General features: G+C 43.4%; 1 protein-coding gene and 1 pseudogene across 2 annotated transcripts; both read left to right on the top strand.

Moving 5' to 3' along the window:
• The first annotated feature begins 753 nt into the window (after window positions 1–753).
• Window positions 754–7,053, top strand: LOC118300664 (annotated as a pseudogene).
• A 1,397-nt stretch (window positions 7,054–8,450) lies between these two features.
• On the top strand, window positions 8,451–19,505 carry mvb12ba (multivesicular body subunit 12Ba). 2 transcript variants are annotated; one of them, XM_035625331.2, is made up of 10 exons: window positions 8,451–8,681; window positions 11,371–11,493; window positions 12,151–12,258; window positions 12,422–12,518; window positions 12,635–12,764; window positions 13,019–13,162; window positions 14,128–14,222; window positions 15,589–15,644; window positions 15,889–15,948; window positions 16,310–19,505. In XM_035625331.2, the coding sequence occupies exons 2-10, from the start codon at window positions 11,383–11,385 to the stop codon at window positions 16,394–16,396; spliced, it is 888 nt and encodes a 295-aa protein (XP_035481224.1). In that variant the 5' UTR covers window positions 8,451–8,681; window positions 11,371–11,382; the 3' UTR covers window positions 16,397–19,505. The 2 variants fall into 2 exon arrangements, with proteins under 2 accessions (XP_035481224.1, XP_035481225.1); XM_035625332.2 differs by lacking the exon at window positions 8,451–8,681 and adding an exon at window positions 8,759–9,296.
• Window positions 19,506–20,431: the final 926 nt, after the last annotated feature.

The raw sequence follows: 20,431 nt of genomic DNA, 5'->3' as shown, positions 1-20,431 counted from the left end.
TTCAAGCTGGTCAATGATGAACTAGAACCAGAACATTTATTACCACTCTTCAAGGTCTTATATATTCCTCCATATTTTATATACAAGGCACCAGTCAAAGCCCACTAAAATGGATAAAAGGGCGAAAACCACTTCAAATAATAATATTAAAATATGTGGGCTAAAGGGGTCCAGTAGAATAGATTAAGAAGTAAAAGTCCACTTAACAAGTCAATCAATAAAGGAGGGTTCTCTCCTGTTCCACGCCCTGAGCAGATCCTTCCTCTGGTTCACTGCACGTGCTCGTCCGCCAGAAACTGATCTCCCTCCTTTTGGGAAGGTAATATACTGTTTTATGTGTTGTAAGGCCCATTTAAAGGTTTTTCAACTGGTGAAACACTGCATGTGTTATATTCTAAGACAGAATAGGTAAAATAATGCACTTATAAGGATAATTGCAATAATTTCTTTATTTTATCATCATCATCATCATCATCATCATCATCATGTTAATTACAGCGGAGTAATATTAGACATACAAACCTTAAACACAATAGGATTGTATTTGCTGTGAGCAAACAATGCCTGATTACGTTATATATACAAACAATTGTGATTATTCTGTGAGTCAAAAAGAAGACGTTTGGATTTTGAAGCAGAAAAAAAAAAGTGTTTCTGTTTTGAGCAGCGTCAGCAGTGGAATGAAGTGACGGACGAACACGGAGCTGTTGATGCTCAGTCACCTGTGAGTCGCACCGTCACTGACACAAACACAAACACTGCTCTGCACGCCTGTCCGTCACAACTCCATCAGGCCAGGGACATAAACTCCAGATGGCCTTTAAAGCCTTGTGCCGTGTTTCTCTGCCTCTTTAGTTTTGCACCTTGTCCTTCCAGCTCAGTCTGAGCTGCTGTGAACCACAGTCACAAGTCTCCACTGCTCAGACGTCTCCTGTCTGGAGTTCGAACGTCCCTACTGTCGTCTTTCTCTGCTCAGCTCATGATCAGCACAGTAGATGTGTAGTTCCACCATCGACACATGGTGGAACCACACCACCTGATGAGCGAGTTCTCTGCCCCAGGTTGGAGCGGACCTGACGTGGCTCTGATGTGGGGTTGGACTTTGGCCCCCGAGGACGGACGACGAGCAGCTTCTTCTCTCCACACGAAGGTGGAAAGTGTCAGCGAGCGGATCTCAGGTGAGTTCAGCAGGTGAGAATCGCTCCTAAACGCTGCTGCCAGGCTCTTCACTCAGTCCAACAGAGGGTCACACGTCACATCTCTTTTGACCTCGCTGCACTGCCTTCCTGTAAACTTCACAGTTCAATGTAAAATGCTGCTGCTCACTTACAGAGCCCTGCATGTCCAGGCCCCACGGTCTCTCGCACCGACCTCTTGCACCTCCGCACCACAAGGTGACTCTCAGGTCCTCCGCCAGGGGCTCACTAGGTGTGGGCTGCCTGGGACTCGTTTTTAAGACTGGGGGAGATCATCGTTCCGGTCTGCAGCCCCCAGGCCCTGGAACAGTCTCCCCACAGACCTGAGCTCCTTCTGTGGACTCTTTGACGAAGCAGGTGAAAACCCATGTGTGTAGACCGGCATGTGAGGACGATGTGCTTTTTATTTGATTTGACAATAATGTTTAATCCGTGTCTCTGTTTTTATTCCTGCTCCTGTTTTATTTCTTCTGAGTCTATTGTTCTTGTAGATTCTGTCTCGTGTTTTATCCTTGTGGCGCACTTTGTGACTGGTGACTATGAAAGGTGATAAATTTAATAAATTAATGAACTTTGCTCCGTTCACTGGTAGAATCAACAGGTGAGACTATGATCTGAGATAACTGGGTAATAAAAAGTTATTAATTAAAACTTTACTGGAGTCCTGCACTTACAGTTTGTCTCAACCATAGACTGTGTATAGAGACGATCAGCAACTGTATATGAAGAAGATAGTTTAGGTAACACTGGTGCAACGGGAGAGATCCAAAAGTTACCATAATATTTAGGATCCAACTCATGTGGCAGGGAAACCCCACAATTCAAAAAAGAGGTCTCTAAATTAATAGTGAACCTACAACTCCCAGTTGACCAAGCTACAGTTCTTATGATTGCACATTAACCACAGGTCATGATGCACATGCCCAATCGAAATTAATGCCAGAAGAAAACAAAGAGAGCAAGAAGAAAACTAATTTAACAAAAAGGCCCCTTACTTAATGCCTGTTACTCTAAAATAACTCTATAGGGGGAAAAAACAGTGACAGTCGAAATATGGCACTTGAAGAAAGTCCTGTACAAAACATATTTAGACATATTAGGTTACATTCATGGATATTTTAGCAACCATTGTATTCCAATAAAAAGTATTTTTTGAATATTTCTGTACTTTTAACTCATCCGTTTCACCCAGACAGGTGACCTGTTTAATGTCTGGTGACACCTTATAAAAGAATAACAAAAGTACACTGAGCATCACAGTCACATTAATTTCTTCTGAATAAATCTGAAGTGCACGACTTACATTTAAAATCCTCACTCAAGATGTGCACCATGGCCATACAGGGACAAGCAGATGACTGGGGGCTACGGACGTCAGTTGACTGAAGCGTCTGTGACTCATGATTCCAATCGTCCAGTGTGAGAACTGTCACATGACTCGTCTCCATGTCAGAACTCATCGCTCACATCCCTCCACCATCATCATTCACACTCACTGTCACATCAACTGCTCAGAACTAATGATGAAGAGTCTCAGTGCTGAGTTACTCCTCCGCTGTCTCCTCACTGATTCTCAATCTGCCTCTAACGTTTCAGCTGCTGACAGTTTTGTCATCTTTTGTTCAGGTTCAAACTACTTTTCATCTGTAACTTGTGTGTTTGTATCAGGATGCAGCAGCAGAGAGCAGACCCCAGCTGTGTGTCCATGGAGAGTGACCGGTCTATGGATAAACTTGTTGGCCTTAAAGAGGGAAGGTAAGAAGACAACTCACCTGCATTATTCAGAATCAGCAGCTCTATGCTGCCCTCTGCAGGACAACCCTGTACGAGAGGCCGGTGTGGACCTATTATAATGACAATAACAATACTGATGATGATAATAACAACAATAAAGAGACAGTTGTCAATGAGAGAACAAGTCAACTGGGACAGAAGGGAGGGCTGAGTTTACCAGCTGATTGACAGCACTGAATACGAGTCTCGGAATGTTTTGATGGTTTCTGATGAATTATGAAAAATAATGTTTTCTTTTAAACACAAGTATTTCTATCTACCTTTCTCCATAGTATATTCCTGTAATCTTGAACAGTACTGAGACCTGGGTTAAGCTTGAAGCTCATCCTTGTCCAAGTGGGTGTTCCAGGTTCTCGGGCTTCCTGGAAAGTCCTTTCTACACTGACATGTCACTGTCATAGTTATTGAGGAAGATCCTCTGTAGATGAGAACAAAGACTATCCTCCCTTCCTCGCTGAGCAGGGAGATGAATCTAAACTGATCCGTGGTCTTAGAGTTCTTCTCCGCAGGAGTGTTTCTAAAGATCACACTGAACTTTCTGAGGACGATTAAGCGGGAGGAGCTGGCTGACCGTCTGCAGAGCAGTAAGAGGTTTTCTCTACAGATTCAACATAATGGCACATTGACCAACCTCTCAAGAGATGGACAGACATTTGGTCATATTCTCATGAAATGTTGAAACTTTGACTATGATTTTTCATTGATCTTATTTGTTGTTTGTCCATTCAGAAAGTCTGGCTGCAGTTTGTCAAAGGAAACTCAAGTCCAACCTAAAGGAGAAGTTCCAGTGTGTGTTTGAGGGGATCGCTAAAGCAGGAAACCCGACGCTCCGGAATCAGATCTACACAGAGCTCTACATCACAGACGGAGCGACTGGAGAGGTCAACGATGAACATGAGGTCAGACAGATTGAAACAGTTTCCTCGAAACCAAACAGACCAGAAACAACCCTCAGACAAGAAGACATCTTTAAAGCCTCAACTGGAAGAGACCAACCAATCAGAAGAGTGATGACAAAGGGAGTGGCTGGCATCGGGAAAACAGTCTTAACACAGAAGTTCACTCTGGACTGGGCTGAAGACAAAGCCAACCAGGACGTCCACTTCATGTTTCCCTTCACTTTCAGAGAGCTGAATGTGCTGACAGAGAAAAAGGTCCGGCTTGGTGGAACTCGTCCATCACTTCTTTACTGAAACCAAAGAAGCAGGAATCTGCAGGTTTGAAGAGTTCCAGGTCGTGTTCATGTTTGATGGTCTGGACGAGTGTTGACCTCCTCTGGACTTCAACAACACTGAGATCCTTACTGATGCTACAGTCTCCACATCAGTGGACGTGCTGCTGACAAACCTCATCAGGAGGGAAACTGCGACCACACGACCTGCAGCAGCCAATCAGATCCCTCCTCAGTGTGTTGACATTGTGACAGAGGTCAGAGGCTTCACTGACCCACAGAAGGAGGACTACTTCAGGAAGAGGTTCAGAGATGATGAGGAGAATGCCAACAGGATCCTCTCCCGCATCCCGACTTCACGAAGCCTCCACATCATGTGCCACATCCCACTCTTCTGCTGGATCTCTGATAATGTTCTGGAGTACGTGTTGAAAACCAGAGTGAGAAGAGAGCTGCCCAAGACCCTGAGATGTACATCCAGTTCCTGGTGGTTCAGTCCAAACTGCATAATCTCAAGTATGATGTAGGAGCTGAGGCAGATCAACTCTGGAGTCCAGAGAGCAGGAAGATGATCGAGTCTCTGGGAAAACTGGCTTTTGAGCAGCTGAAGAAAGGAAGCCCTATCTTCTATGAATCAGACCTGAAAGAGTGTGGCATCGATATCAAAGCAGCCTCAATTTACTCAGGAGTGCTCACACAGAGCTTTAAAGAGGAGCAGGGCCTGTACAGGGACATGGGGTTCTGCTCCGTCCATCTGAGTGTTCAGGAGTTTCTGGCTCTTCATGTCCATCAGACCTTCATCAAGTCTGGAGTAAACGTGATGTCAGAAGAACCATCAACATCCAGGTTTTCTTCTGTCTTAAGAAAAAAAATTGTGCTGACACATCTCCATCAGAGTGCTGTGGACGAGGCCTTACAGAGTCCAAATGGACACCTGGACTTGTTCCTCTGCTTCCTCCTGGGTCTTTCCCTGCAGACCAATCAGACTCTCCTACGAGGCCTGTTGAAACACACAGGATGTAGCTCAGAGACGAATCAGAAAGCAGTCCAGTACATCAAGGAGAAGATCAGTAAGAATCTGTCTCCAGAGAAAAGCATCAACCTGTTCCACTGTCTGAATGAACTGGAAGATCATTGTCTAGTGGAAGATATCCAACAGTCCCTGAGATCAGAACATCTGTCCAAAGAGAAACTGTCTCCTGCTCAATGGTCGGCTCTGGTCTTCATTTACTGTCATCAGGAAAAGATCGGGATGTGTTTCACTTGAAGAAATACTTCAGAGGAGGCTCTTCTGAGGCTGATGCTGGTGGTCAAAGCTTCCAATAAAGCTCTGTAGGTGGACCAAGGAAATAAAATAACAACAATGTGCAACTTGTTTGATATTTTACTTTGTCAAAACTAAAACATGTTCTTCATCACTAACTCCTTTTCAGGCTGAGTGGCTGTAACCTGACAGAGAGAATCTGTACAGCTCTGTCCTCCGTCCTCAGCTCCAGTCTGAGAGACCTGGACCTGAGTAACAACCAGGTGCAGGATTCAGGAGTGGAGCTGCTGTCTGCTGGACTGAAGTGTCCATACTGTCAACTGGAAACTCTCAGGTCAGAAATCAGTTTGCCTTGAAATGCTTCTTTACTTCCTGGAGGGCGTCATTGGAGACTCCTCAAATGACCTCCAGTGTTGTGGTTTTGTTGATTTCAGTCTGTCAGGTTGTCTGGTCACAGAAGAAAGGCTGTGCTTCTGTGGCCTCAGCTCTGAGCTCCAACACCTCCCATCTGAGAGAGCTGGACCTGAGCTACAATCATTCAGGAGCCTCAGGAGAGAAACTGCTGTCTGCTGGGCTGGAGTATCCACACTGGAGACTGGACACTCTCAGGTACGGACACACAACAAGGGCTCAGAGCAGTGAGTCGAAAAGTCATTGATCAGATGAATGTATCAGTATTGTGTTGCAGTATATATGTAGTCATAGGTTCCTGTTCACTAGATCAACTGTAGCTAATGTTTCATTATTTACTTTTGTCTAATAAAAATGAACGTATCATCATACAGCCCCAGCAGTCAGGTGCTTCTGTTCCATCTTCTTCTTCTTCTTCTTCTTCTTCTTCACATCTTTTATTCTTCCTTCTCCTCCTCCTCCTCAGTCAGGACTCATGTTGGATAGAAAATCATTCTGACTGTTTCTTCCTACAGGATGGATCATGGTGGAGAGCAGTGGTTGAATGCTGGTCTCGGGAAGTGTAAGTGTGGATTTAATTAGTTTCATGTTGACAGAAGAGCACACTGTCAGTTTACAGGGAATAACAACATATCAGTAAATAATCATCCAGAGAGATTTGACTTCTTACCTCAGCTGATGTTGATCAAAAATGTTGTGACTGGTCGTTGTTACTGGGAAGTCGTGTGGAGAGAAGATGTTTTTATATCCGTGAGTTACAGAGGAATTAGGAGGAGAGGAAACAGGGAAGACTGTTACTTTGGAGGAAATGATCAGAGATGCTCTGATCATGATGGTCACTCTGTCTGGCACAATAACACAGAAATATCCATTAGCTCGTCCTCGTCCTCCATGTCTAATAGAGTGGGAGTGTATGTGGACCATCCTGCTGGGACTCTGTCCTTCTACAGTGTCTCCTCTGACTCAATGATCCACCTCCACACCTTCAGAACCACATTCACTGAACCTCTGTATCCTGGGTTCAGGTTCTGGTCTGGTTGCTCAGTGTCTCTGTGTTCTCTGTAGGCGGTGGAGTCTTTGGAACCTGTGGTTTAAATGTTTGCGGTGGATGAGGTTTCACTTTGGATTCTGTTTGAATCACCGATTGAGTCTTCAGTGAACTTGTTGTGTTCACACTCTGACACTTACTTTTGAAAATAAAGTGTTCATGTTTCTGATCAGTTTGCTTTACATTTGTTGTCTGACGGACATGACAGACATATTCATAGCTACACTCAGACTTGCACTGACGTCCGGACATCGTCCTGAACTTCTCCAGAGCGGCTGCATGTGAGAATGTAAATGTCCACAGATGTTGCTCTGCACATTCTCCAGAGTTTCTCCTGCCAGCCCCCGAGAATAATCTCTGAATGAACTCACGTGAGAAAACAGCAGGAGAATCTCCAGAGAATCAACAAGCAAGTGGACGTGTTGACGGCTGTGAACAAAAACTCTCGGCAGCAGCAGAGTTGTGGTCATGTCCTGCCTCCTGCTGCTCTACACAGACGCCACAGAATGTTCTGGAGATTATCCTGAGGTTGTGAACACGTCTGACTCGGACAATCAACTGCTGTATTCGTCATATGTGAACGGCAAACTCTGGAAAATATCTGCACGCAATTCTGCAAACATTGTCCAGAGTTCCTGTCTGAAAACAGCTTAACCATATTTATTTTATTATAAACATATGCCTTACCGCACTGCACTTTATTCTAATGTTTCATTTTAAGCTGCAGCCACATTATTTTTGTGCCCGTGGTATTGCACTTAATAAAATAAAATAATATAATAATACACTGACATCATACGTAAGCACCGACAATTGGACCTAGGCCGCCTGCACTCAAAGTGATGCCCATATTTTTACATTCATATGTTTTAAGACAGAGATCAGATGCTTTAAGTTGTTAGCATTGACTGGGCCAGGAGTGATTATCACTGTCTGGTCAATATTTAGCTGCAGTGCTATTATCTACCAGAGCAGGCGTTTTCATTTGGTGGCTTGGAATTTGTCATATTTTCTTTTTGTCAATTAAAGTAAAATCATTCATTCCCTCTCACAGATGATAAATACACAAATTAAATATATCTTGCTTGATTATGTTCATTCAAGTAAACGTAGTCCTTCAATTCACTGACAGACGTTTTATCAAGAAACAAGACAAGAAAACGTCCGTACACACGTGACAGTGCATCAGGGCTGCACCTAACAAATATTTTCATAACGGATTAATCTGTCCATTATTTTCTCGATTAATCGATTAGTTGTTTGGTCGTTAAAATGTCATAAAAATTGTCAAAAATCCTGTTTCCCAAAAAAAAACCCCACAAGAGGATGTTTTGTTTCGTCCACCCACCAAAGATATTCCGTTTGCTGTCGCAGAGGAACAAAGAAACCAGAAAATTCTTCACATTGAAGAAGATGAAATCAGAGAATAGTTCATAGTTAATTTTACTATTCGATTTCTAGTCGATTAACTGTGACAGTTAAACTGTCTACAGTGCATCATTGACAAGTGATGTGTTTGGTGTTCAATACAAGACCCCTCCCCCCTCCCCCCCTCACACACACACACACACACACACACACACTGACTGCGATCCCTCACTGCACCGGCTGGAGGAACACAAACACAACACATCCGCTCATCTTGTGTGGCGCTTTATTCATTCGTATCGTCATTTCGTAAAGATGCGATTATCCCCGACACGTTGAAGAGCCGCGAGGGAGTTGGACCCGGACGGACCCGGACGGACCCGGACGGAGGAAGGCCGGTGTTTGGGATTCGACCGCGCACGTCGCCGGGTAAGTCGACAACTCGACGCGTTAGCACGTCGGCTAGCATTAGCAGCTACCGCGGAGTCGGGGGTCTCGGAGCGACGCGGTGCCGCGAGGGGGCCGCGTTTGTCTCGGACCGCGGGACACGACGGCGGCCCGGACGCGGCCTCGCGCCGGAACACCGCGGGCAGGTCCGACCGCCTCGCCCGTCGGACAGAGCTGGGGTGCGGGCGCCACCAGCATGCTACCCGACTAGCGTGTCAGTCGGCTAGCATGCAGCGGTTGTGTCGGCTGCAGCTAGCTACAGCTGACGAGCCGCGGGGGGAACGGAGAGAGGCAGCCTGTCCTATATTCACTCGTTTGGCTATTTGCTATGAAGAAGATCTAATCGGGTTAGATGTCTGTTAATACGCTGTTAACGCCATCGCCCATTTTGAAGATCACGTGACATATCCAATTGATAAATGGTCACAATCAATGAGGCTTTGCTTTCTCGACCGCGACGTGTGTCGTGGTGACGACTGGTGACGACTGGCGTGTCCGGGTGGTTCGGCTGCTAAAGCCCCACACGGCTCTTCAGTTCGACCCGGTGTGGAGCCGAGGCTCCCCGCGGCGCTCGCGCCACTGTGTGCTGCTTTAAAGGTGACGTATTATGCAAAAGTCACTCTTTCAGTGTTTGTGCACATGAATGTGTGTATCTGCGGAGCCTGCTGGCTCACAAACTGTGAACGAAGACCACCCTGGTGTTTGTTTATGAGCTGACTAAACCATGCAGCTCTGAACAACTGGTTCAGATTTCTGTCCCACTGTGACGTCACAGTCGGACTCTTTTGGGGGTCGCCCCGCCTGCGATCTAAGAATCTACAGTCTCTGGTGAAGGGGCGTGGCATTTCCCACACGTTTTGAAAATTGATTGACCGATCACAACAGACGGGGCCAGCTGGCCAATTAGAGCCGACCGAGGTTTATCTGGAGGCGGGGCTAAAATAAATCCAGTCGTTTTAGACAGAGGGTGAAAAGAGGAGCTGCGGCAATGGGCAGTGTGATAACACTTACGTCTTTTCTGAACATTACAGCCATTAACCTTTTCAAGCGGTGACCAAGATTAAAAGTATGAACCTGAATAAACCTGAGCATAACATGTCAACTTTAATTCTTAGCGGTTTATGAAATTAGCAGTGAGCCTCAACTTGTTGACCATGAATGAAGCGAATGACTATGATATCGTAACAAATGCGCATGCCAACGGTTATTGATCAGGGCATCTGAAACTTTTCCACAGACTTTCCACTCCCAGTTTCCTAGATTTGATTGAAGCATTCAAAGAATATTGACTCCACCTTCCTTGAAAGAGGTCACCCAGTTTCACATTGTCGCAGTAAATTGACCTGCTGCAACTGATCTGTCACCATGACCTCAGGGGTCGTGTGGGGACAAAGACAATCAGAAGGCTGATGGTATTTTATATTCATGGTTTTATTTTGAATTTAAATACTTTGAAAAATCTTTTACCAGGTACTGATGAAAATATTTTTAATGGGTTTGATTTTTGCCTTGCCTTGAAACAGGGATTTACTGTACACAGTCATACCAGTAAATGTCACATGAGTTGAACAGTGTTATATGTCTGGATGCTAGATGCTGAGTCTGTTTCACAGGAAGTCAGACAGCAGAATATCCCTCTTGTGATTGTGTAACCACAGCAACGCCCTATTGAGAAAACGTTGGTGGAAGTAATTTTTGTACTTCACAAATCATGAATATAATTAATGACCCAATAATAAACTAATACATTTATAACATGTACTGTATGGTTCAGTCTGTCCTTCATATCCCTACATTGCTGGGTCTTTGTCAAAGTGGAGACCTGATGAATGCACGGAGGTGTGTGTTCAAGAAAATGGTGAAAAAGTCCTTGCACCTGACAAAGGACACCATTTGGTTCCACATGTTACATTATGACAATGAGCGTTAATCCGAAAGGCCACTGATGCGCATGAGAATACACACTCAGCTGTGGCTAGCGTGTGCTGTCTGGCTATAGAAATAATCTCAGGAGTTGAATGTATCAGCTCATTGGTCTGCAGCCTCTTGGGTTCAGAAGCCCAGATTTCTTTTTTCAACTTGAGACAACGATATTGAGCGAGTCAGCTAGTCTCCTCAGTTTGATCATCTCTTTGTGCCACCGCTCTTTCACATGACTGGTAGTCAAGGAGATGCTGTGCAGGAGGCCTCTGTCGTCTAGGCAGCGTGGCAAAACCGGGGATTTATTTCAAGGTCCATCGTGCCACCAATGTGATTTCATTTCTCCGGCTGCTCCGTATAACCAGTCAGACTGACAGACTGGTCCATTGTCAATGTGTCTATGGGTGAGACGAGGGAGGAGGGAGGGCCTGAGTGACTCTATGCTCTGCACACAGCGCTACAATGAAGCAGCAGTGCAAAATGTAACAGAGATTTTTTATGTTGTTATAAGAATTTTTTTTTTGTTGGTGATTATGAATCTCGGGGGGGATTTTAACCTGATAGCTCACCAGCTGTATCTGTATACAAAAGGGGGTGGCCTCGTAGGTTAAATGGAGCGAAATGCATGTTTTTATTTTCATGTCAGGTAAACTGACCTTGCTGCAGACCATTTTTTGCATTTTGCACCATTGTGCTCCCGCTTCAGAGCAGTTTCCGAGAAGCTTATCTGTCACGATGGTTTTTGTTGCAGAAGTCTACAAAGATGCCTGAGGTTCGCGAACTCTCTGAAGCGTTGCCAGAAATGCCGATGGATCCGATAACTGGGGTCGGAGTAGTTGCCTCCCGGAACCGGGCACCCACTGGATATGATGTTGTAAGTCAGTGATCCCCAACTAAGAAAAGATGGACACTTATATACTATGTAACAATGCAAAAATCATTGGCAATTTCTTGTTAACAGCCCAGAATTTTACTTGAATCTATGATAATACTCACCATGCACGTTTTGATGTACTTCAAGAACACCTAGTGAGTAAGGTGTCACTCACGCACGCGCGCGCGCGTGCGTGAGTGTGTGTGTCAAATACATATTACTTGTGAGCCTGTCCTGTTCAAAACGTTAAAACGTTCTTAAAGTTATTTATCCGACCTGTCCATCATGGTTTCTGCTCAAGAGCTGTAGCTAGCCTTTTAGCGGTGCTGCAGTGAAAAGGGTCCTCCTCAAACAGCGTCAGAGCGCTCTTTGCCACGTTTCAACCACTAGCATCGGTGTTACGATTTTTGAAAATACATAGCATATGGAAAATAAACACCGATATGCGGCACGAACCGGTATACTGCCCAGCACTAGGAGTCACACTGACTGTGTGTGTTGTTACAATATTATAACATTTATCTTGGTTTATGCTAAGTCTAGTTAAAAACTGCTGTTAAACAGTGGAGATACTTTTAGGAATAGAGTCTGTTACAATCTCATCATTATGTTATGAGACCGACACTGGAATCACCTTCGATGATGTCTCGTCTCCAGGTATCTACAACAACAGACGGCCTGGACGCTGACCTGTGGAAAGATGGCCTTTTCAAATCCAAGGTGACCCGCTACCTCTGTTTCACCAGGGTCTTTTCTAAAGAAAATGTAAGTAAACTCCCCTCACCTACCAGCTGTGCATATGATAGTATTTTGTTATATGTTAAATATTTCAATTAAACACTTGCTGGCGAGTTTGAGCTGGTTAGATTCACACACCACTCTGTTCCCATTTCTATGTGGGCTGATTGTCCTCTCCCTTTCTCCACAGAGCCATTTAGGCAACGTTCTTGTGGACATGAAGCTGATAGATATAAAAGACACTCTGCCTGTGGGTTTCATACCGATCCAGGAGACTATTGACACTCGTGAGTTTTGAAGTCGAGATAAAATAAAATATTAATGACTTACAGCTTAAAGGTCTAGTTACTGAGCTGCCTGGAAGGGAGTGACTCTCCATCTTTCTGTTTCTTGTGTCCCACAGAGGAGCAGGCCTTCAGGAAGAGGCGACTCTGTATTAAGTTTATTCCAAGGGACTCTACAGAGGCAGCCATCTGTGACATCCGCATCCTGGGACGCTCCAAGCAGGCCCCCCCACAGTACACTTTCATAGGGTGAGTAGCTTAGGTTTACATTCTAGTGTTGGTCTTAAACTTGACAAATACTTGTTCATTCCAGATCAGGTACAGGCATCAGAGACAGTAGACTGAAGTTGGACTTCTCCCTGAGGAGCACAAGGCCGCACAATAATAGCTCTGTGAATGGATGTTATGAAGTGGACGTGCTTTGTGTTGAACCTGTCCACTTTCCTACATTGTCTGAGTCTCTTCAGTTCTTTCTTCTTATACTTAATGAACATGTTTGACAGAGAGCTCAACAACATGGGAATCTGGTATCGCATGGGGAACGTCCCTCGGACCCTGGACTCTACACACACGCCAACTACCAACAATATCCAGAACGTGAACTCCTCCTCCAGCTCAGCTCCGGTCCCAGCAGCTCTGATGCCCAAGTATGTTCACACTTATTATGTTTTTACGTGTGAACTCGCATATCATATTCATCCTCACTCATCCAACTAGCTCTAACATGTCATGGCTGAGAGGCTCTGTCCTGATCCAGGAAAGAGGATGTCCTCTGTCCTCGAACAGGCTTTCCTCCAGGGAAAGGAAACGCATCTGAATTTAGAAAAGAAGTCCATTTACTGTCAGAAAGAAATGAGTGAATTTGTCTGCTATGAAGTCCATTTCTAGTACATTATCAGGACTCTATTGAAAGTTTCCCCTCTACTGTGAAGAGCAATACTGAGGTCCATTTCCTGCTCCCTAATTAAATGAGTGATTTTTATTTTTCTTAAGTAGGGAGGCAGCTGTATCTAGGTTTCCCAATCCGTCCTTAAGTTTTTTTTAATAATCCTACTAACAAACAAACAAACAGACCAAACGAACCAATCACACCATGGATCCTGGCTTCATCTCTGTTTCTCTGATCAGTAACTTCTCACTCACAGAATATAGAACGTACCCAGCTCATCCCGCTCACACAAGTGAGCCTGTGTGTGAGGCAAGAAGCTGCAGTAAAGTGGCAACTGTTTTATAATCATTTCGACAATTAATGAGTGCACTATTTTCAGAGTTCTTACAAACCAAACAATCAAATCAGTTAATGGAAAAGAATTGTCAGCAGGTTAATCCACAATGGAAATTATTATTATGTGAAGATGGAGGCAAAATGGTTGCAAAGAGCTCGATCAACTAAATAGTAAAATCCTGCTTTTGAGAATGATGTAATATCAACTATAGCGTTCATGTACCTATCCCTGAATCCATAACTCATGTAACACAGCAGGGTGACGTACTTTCTCTTCTAATCTTGGAGGGAATGTGTGGGATCTTTGAAAGATGCTTCTCTTTTGGTGAATGTGAGAGCTATCAACGAACCAAATGTTTGAGAGCCTTTCATTGGTTTTGTCCCAAGGCACATTTCCATGACCCTCCCGGCCAGCTTCCGAGGGAAGAACTCCACCAGACCAGACTACGAGCACCAGAACTCCAACCTGTATGCTATCTCAGGTCAGCAGCCTCTTGGTGTTGTTTCTGTGTAAAAATGTACTTCACATGTTAAAATCTACATTTTCCCTCTTTGCATCACTGCATCACCATTATTTAAATGTTCCAGAGCAAAGTCTGATTGTGGATCAAGCAGTTGGCGCTTGGCAACTGTTGTTGACGACACAAAATGCTGCAGAACTCCACGTCGTTATTCCACAAAGACGTTAACATGTCTACGTAATGTGCCTCAGATAGAAATACGGCGCGTCTTAAATTGATGATATCTCTGTGAGAGGTGAACAATTACCTGAATATAATGTCACATGTCATGACCATGTCACAATGGCCATTAAATCACTGTGAATTGGATTCAGGCCAAACCACTGCGTCAGTGAGAAACACAACCAGCGTTGTATTTCATGCTAAGCTGATATAATAGCTGCGACTGGTTATCAACCTCTTATCTTGCGTTCAGACTAAATGCAAAGCGATGAGATCACATACAAAAGTCTATGAAAAGATGCCGGGCGACGCAAAGACGTAAAATTTGCGTCATTTGACTGACTCACTTGAGTTGAAATATTTGAACTCCAGATTGAGGTGTTGTGAAGCAGACCCCATCCTATGCAGGACTGACAATTAATATTCCTACCACCATCATTCAGTAGGAAGCAATGTCATTATGAGTATGCTAGCCAGCTGACATTATGTGACAATAGGACCACGGTCTCACAGAGCTCTACTGAAAAAATATTTTGATCATCCCATTTATATTTATATAGTCTAGTGCACACAAATTAAAACGGATACATTGACAAAAGTCTGCATATTTATTTCTTTTCGAGCTCAACTTTTACTGCTTTCATTCTTAAGTGACTTGTTCGTTAGTTTCACACTGAAGTTGCACCCCTGTATTAATTATAAGCTTTTCCACACATAAATGGATGGTACTTGTATCACTTTTCTAGTCTTATCGACCTCCCAAGCGCTGTATTGTACAAGTCACGTCCACCCATTCACACACAGTCCGTGTTCCGTTTGAGGTGCTCGCGAACTCCAGAACAGTGATGTGTGGATGAAGTCTAAGTCAAACCCCTTCCGCGCGTGAAGCTCCCGCTGCAGCCATAGACTGTATATAAGAAATGGAAGCACCATGCCTATGTGCCTAAAACCTGTATTCTCTCAAATGACCACCAGAGGGCAACTCCAAGGGTTGTTTCTGTAGAAGTCTGGCCGCTCAGGTGATCTAGAACGTCAGTAAACATTCTCCTCATGAGTGCTGACATCGTGAATGGATGTTTTCGCTGTTGTGTCTTAGGATTCTAAGCAGAAGACAGATTCATGAAGCAATATGTATTTGATCTTTCTTTTTCTGTTGTTTTTTTAGCAATGGATGGAGTGCCTTTCATGATATCTGAGAAGTTTGCCTGTGCCTCGTCCGATGTGAGTTACCTAACGTCTTAGGTCTAACACCTCTGCTGAAGTTCTGTACGTCTTGTTTAATGTATCAGAGTAAACAGGAAATCTTAGGCTGTAAGCCAGTTATCTTGTGACTGGTGTATATATATGTGTATATATAGTAACATATTATAAATGTTTTTTCAGTAATAGGATGAAGGGAAATAAATTTGAGCCATTGGTTGAACCTTTTTACAATTAAATTACGATCTCATCTGCCTGTGTCCAGCTGCAGCAGGTGGATCTGATGGGCATCAACATCAAGTCACTGGCTGAGATTGAGAAAGAGGTGAGTTTCACAGTTCTGCTAACACTTTAATACAAAGTGTTTCTTTTTTTCACAACTTTGTTATGTGAAAATACCAAGTATACGAGTTGAGACGATCAGATCAGTCAGTCACAAAGTCACCGTGAATGCGAGTAATAATTGCCTCTTAGACTGATCTAGCAGTAGCAACGCTGTGTTGTATTATTTCTACAAAGATGCAAGTTGTGATAAACAGGAATTATCCTCTAACTTGTGTAAAAAGGTAAAGGTAGGAATGTAATGAGACCACGTGTCCACCAGAGATCAGTGTGGTTCTTAGTTTGATGAGAGCAGATGACTTGCTACATAATGATATGAATACTGTGTGACTCTCCCTCCGCAGTACGACTACAGTTTCCGCACAGAGCACAGCGCCGCCGCTCGCCTGCCCCCCAGTCCAACACGGACCTCGCTGAGCTCCGAGGCCTGAGCCCACCCACTGAACATCCCCCTCCCCCTCCAGACTCCAGCAGGAGAGACCTGCACAAAACTACTGACCTACCTTCAGCAAGAAGTGACACCCCACCTCTCCAAGACAACAGGAAGGAAAAGACAACCATCTGGGAGACATTTAGTTTTTTTTTGTGTTAGTTTTGAAATGAAAGGCAAAACAACGACAAGCAGAACACTGAGGGCTCAGTGGGCGCGGCTGAGACAACGACCCAACACTGATGGGATGGATTTTAAAATGGCCCTTTCGACTTTTTTCGCTGAAAGAAATTGAGAATTTCGCGAGTTTTAAAATACATTTTAAAACTCACATCAACATTCTCCGAAGAATTTTGATTTGATCCCCTGTGATAGACACACCCACAGCTCCACTGAGCAGAAGAGGACTCGTTGTTGTGGACGGACCTGTCGGGAGCGTGGAAGCAGCCGACCCGTCCTGCCGGCTGCTCGAGGAGGAGACTTGTCCCGGCTCGTGTGTCGGAAATAACAAAAGGAATCTTTCTGGGATTTTTTTTTTCAAGCTTGTACTGATCCTCTTTGTGGGTAATGATCTCATTGTTCTTCAGATGTTACTGTGACACTCTGTAAACCACGTCACCATCTCTGTGCACGAGAAGCAGTTTGGGCTGGAGACAGAACCACTGCTCCGCTCCTATGATTCTGGCAATTATAACTGGTGTTGTTGCTGAGCGCCGTTTGTCCACATCAGGGATGATTCGAAACAAACTAAAGCCTGACTTTGAATTAATATTATTATGAACATGAGATTCGAGTCGAACCCTGTTTTAGCTTTAACAAACTCTGAATCTTTTTCAAACAACAACTTCCGTCAACAGTTCCAGGTGTTACCAGGGTTCTGTGAACTCTGGATTCGTTCTGTGTAGCTGATGCTACGTTAACTTCTTTGTGTGTTTTATTTGGGGTTTAATGTCCGACGGACATGGATATGAGCAGTCGAAGCCTTCGCGATCAAAGCAGTGTTGAATGATTAATTTACTGGCATACAAACAAATACAGCTTCCATTAGTCACTCTGAACTAATTGGAACATAAATATTATATGATAAATCTTGACATATTTGTAACACAACGTGCGACACATTTCAGTCAGTAGCAGAAAAAGAATTCAGTTTTTAGGGTATTTTTTTACCGTATAGGAACCACCTTCACGGGTTTAATTCACTTTTCTAAGAATAGGATTTATCCAACAGTAAGATTTTTCTGTCCAAGTGTTCCTGACTGTAAATGATTCTTCTTCACAGATGAACAAATGTGAAGTGATCGAGTTCTGTTCTGTCGTTACACTGTTAAAGAACGACTCTGACTCGGCTCCTTTTCACTTTGCCCTTTTAAACAAACTTTCTCGTTCGTTGAACGAGTGGAAATGATTTTGTGAGTGTCTCTTTTTATTATTCATTTGATATGTGAAGACCACAAACCCCCTCGGAAGCACCAGGGTTCAGTTCTACTGGGACCGGTGCTGGTTCTGAACCCTGTGAACCAGACTGGGTTCTCACTCGCTCAGTTGGTGTTCTGCTCGCCCACAACAACGAGCTCTGTAGAACTTCAAGTCTCTTCAACTTGCATATGTTTTATCGATGCAAGTATTTTATTTTCACATCACATCAGCGATGAGTATGTGTGGAGGAGGCAGTTCGGGGCGACAGACAGTGATGTTTCAAATGATTGAAGATGAGTTTCTGGAACAGGTTCCAACTCAAAATCTCAAAGTTGTCCTGAACAATGTCAGTAACGGGCTGATTTTCAAATTAACCATTTTTAGTAAGCTATTAATGAAAACTAAAACTTTCCGGTGTTTCTATTTGCTTTGAAACAACAGTCGGTGAGTCAACACGTCCTCTGCAGATGTTTCAAAGGAAGAGATCCAGTTGCTGAAAAGTCATAATCATTTTCGTTTGTTGTTTTTGTGTTTGAATATGGACTTTTGGTTTCAGACATCACATCATCTATGATAAGCTAAACGTGACTGTTACATATGAGCATTAAAAGTCTTTCTTGACTGTGAACATCATTGATGAACAAAAGAGGCTTTCAAAACCCTCTCATGCATTAATTCAGATATTAATCTTAAACTAGATGTTTCAGTTTTCTGTGTAACCTTTCCTTTATGTTAATACGGTAGCATTTTTCTTTGTTCACTCCATTTGTTCATAAGAGGGATGTTTACAAGACAATACTGTTTTACTCTGCAATATTATCAAGTCATAACTGCATGGATTAACTCTTCTATATATTTTTGTTTGATTTATGTGTAAGTCAGTTCATTATTGTTTTTTGTTGTTTTCAGAAGTGTCGTCAGTTCCGACATGTTTGATGGAATGAAACGATAAACAGCTGCCTGGTCTGTGATATGTCATTTGTCAGCTGTGGTGTTCAGCTCCTGTCAGCCCTGCAGAAACATTTGATGTCTGACAAATATGCCTGCATTGACAACAAATCACAAATTTTGCTTTTTCATTATGCCTGTGAGTTTGCATGCAGTCAGTGTCAGTTTCAATAGGACAGTTATTTTTGTAGGGTATTGAACAAAAGTCAGATTTTGCCGCATAGATTTTATTCACTAAAGAATGAACAAAACAGCATCAGATGACTTAGTATTATAAAGAAGTTTTATTAAACTGTGATGAACGTATGTCTTGATGTAAAGTTGAATTTTATTTTGGTAAAGAGTAATGTATGTCACTCCGCTTCAAGCCTGAACATAGACGGACTTATGAGGCGGACCCTGATTTAGACGTTTGCAAGTTTAAGAAACACAAAACATTTAGTTTCACGCTAGAAGTCTGTTTTAACTTTCATCCACTGAAAGGTAAAAATGGATCACAATTTTTAACATTACAGTGATTGGGGAATGACATCTCGACTATGTAGGTAATCCTTACTACGATTCCAGTCGTCGCTAAATGGGTGAAATTCTGGATTTATAAATCTCAGGATTTAGTCGTAATGGAGTGAACACATCCCATCTGAACACGTATGTGAAACTGTTGAGTGTGACTTCAACTTAATGGATATCAGTTTCTCTCATGTCCATTGTGAATGATTGTCAATAAATCCACTTTGAAATAATATAAAAGAAGTTTTCCTCGGTACTCAACTAATCCAGTGACAGTTGCCTGTGCGTGAGTCATTATTTATCTTTTTAATCCATGTCATAGTGTCGAAATGTAGACAGGCAGGTGAACAAGAAAGACTCAAAGGAGAATAGGAGTACTGTTTGTTACTACAGCTATTTTCTTATTGGTCCCCAGACAGACGGCTGTATGTCGGCAGTGGCACGTTTCCATCCATCGGATTAGCAACAACTTTTTTGACACAGTGGAATTTCACACTGAGCTAATAAGAAAAGTATGACACAGCTCGGCTTGAATTAAAGGGAAATCCATTATGGATTTATTGTCAGTAACAAGGGATACAATGATAATGAGGGGGCGTGCCCCAAGCACAGTTCGACCACATGCCGGTTTTATTTGAGATCTGATCTATTTCTGGTGTCATTTCAAATAATGTCCACAAACCGTGTGTTCTTTCTAGTACCATTAATTCAATTCTTTATAAGACCCCATATCTGCTTGTCTTGATGCTTCCTCAGAGATGACCCTTCCATCTCGGTCACTGGCTCCACTGTCTTCAACTCGTTTTGAGCCTGTGTCTCTCACCCCCTAGTTATTGGTCGTATGAAACCTTCAGGTTGTCCTTCAGATGTTGTCCCCCCCTCACTTTTTAAAAGAAATCTGAAGCAGAGAGCCAAACTATTATAAGCAGCCGTCTTGCTTCAGGTCTTGTGCCGACAACCTTCAACTGCAATAGTACAACCTCTGCTCAAAAAACCCAATCTAGACGCCTCAGTCCCCTCCAACTTTCGACCAGTCTCCAAACTCCCGTAACTGGAGGTGAAGTTAAAGTATGATATGATACAGTTTGGTACTTTGCTCAGTGGACATGTCTCATATTGAACACGTGTATTTACAGAGGTGGATTGTAACTGAGACACA

This window comes from Scophthalmus maximus, chromosome 2 (assembly GCF_022379125.1).
Source record: "Scophthalmus maximus strain ysfricsl-2021 chromosome 2, ASM2237912v1, whole genome shotgun sequence".
Taxonomy (NCBI): domain Eukaryota; kingdom Metazoa; phylum Chordata; class Actinopteri; order Pleuronectiformes; family Scophthalmidae; genus Scophthalmus; species Scophthalmus maximus.
This window is presented reverse-complemented; position numbering and strand designations above follow the sequence as displayed.

Coding starts and splice junctions, on each gene's coding strand:
- mvb12ba (XM_035625331.2), top strand. CDS start 11,383: ATGCCTGAGGTTCGCGAACTCTCTGAAGCGTTGCCAGAAATGCCGATG. Junction 12,259..12,421: donor GGGTCTTTTCTAAAGAAAAT/GTAAGTAAACTC, acceptor CTTTCTCCACAG/AGCCATTTAGGCAACGTTCT. Junction 15,645..15,888: donor TTGCCTGTGCCTCGTCCGAT/GTGAGTTACCTA, acceptor GCCTGTGTCCAG/CTGCAGCAGGTGGATCTGAT.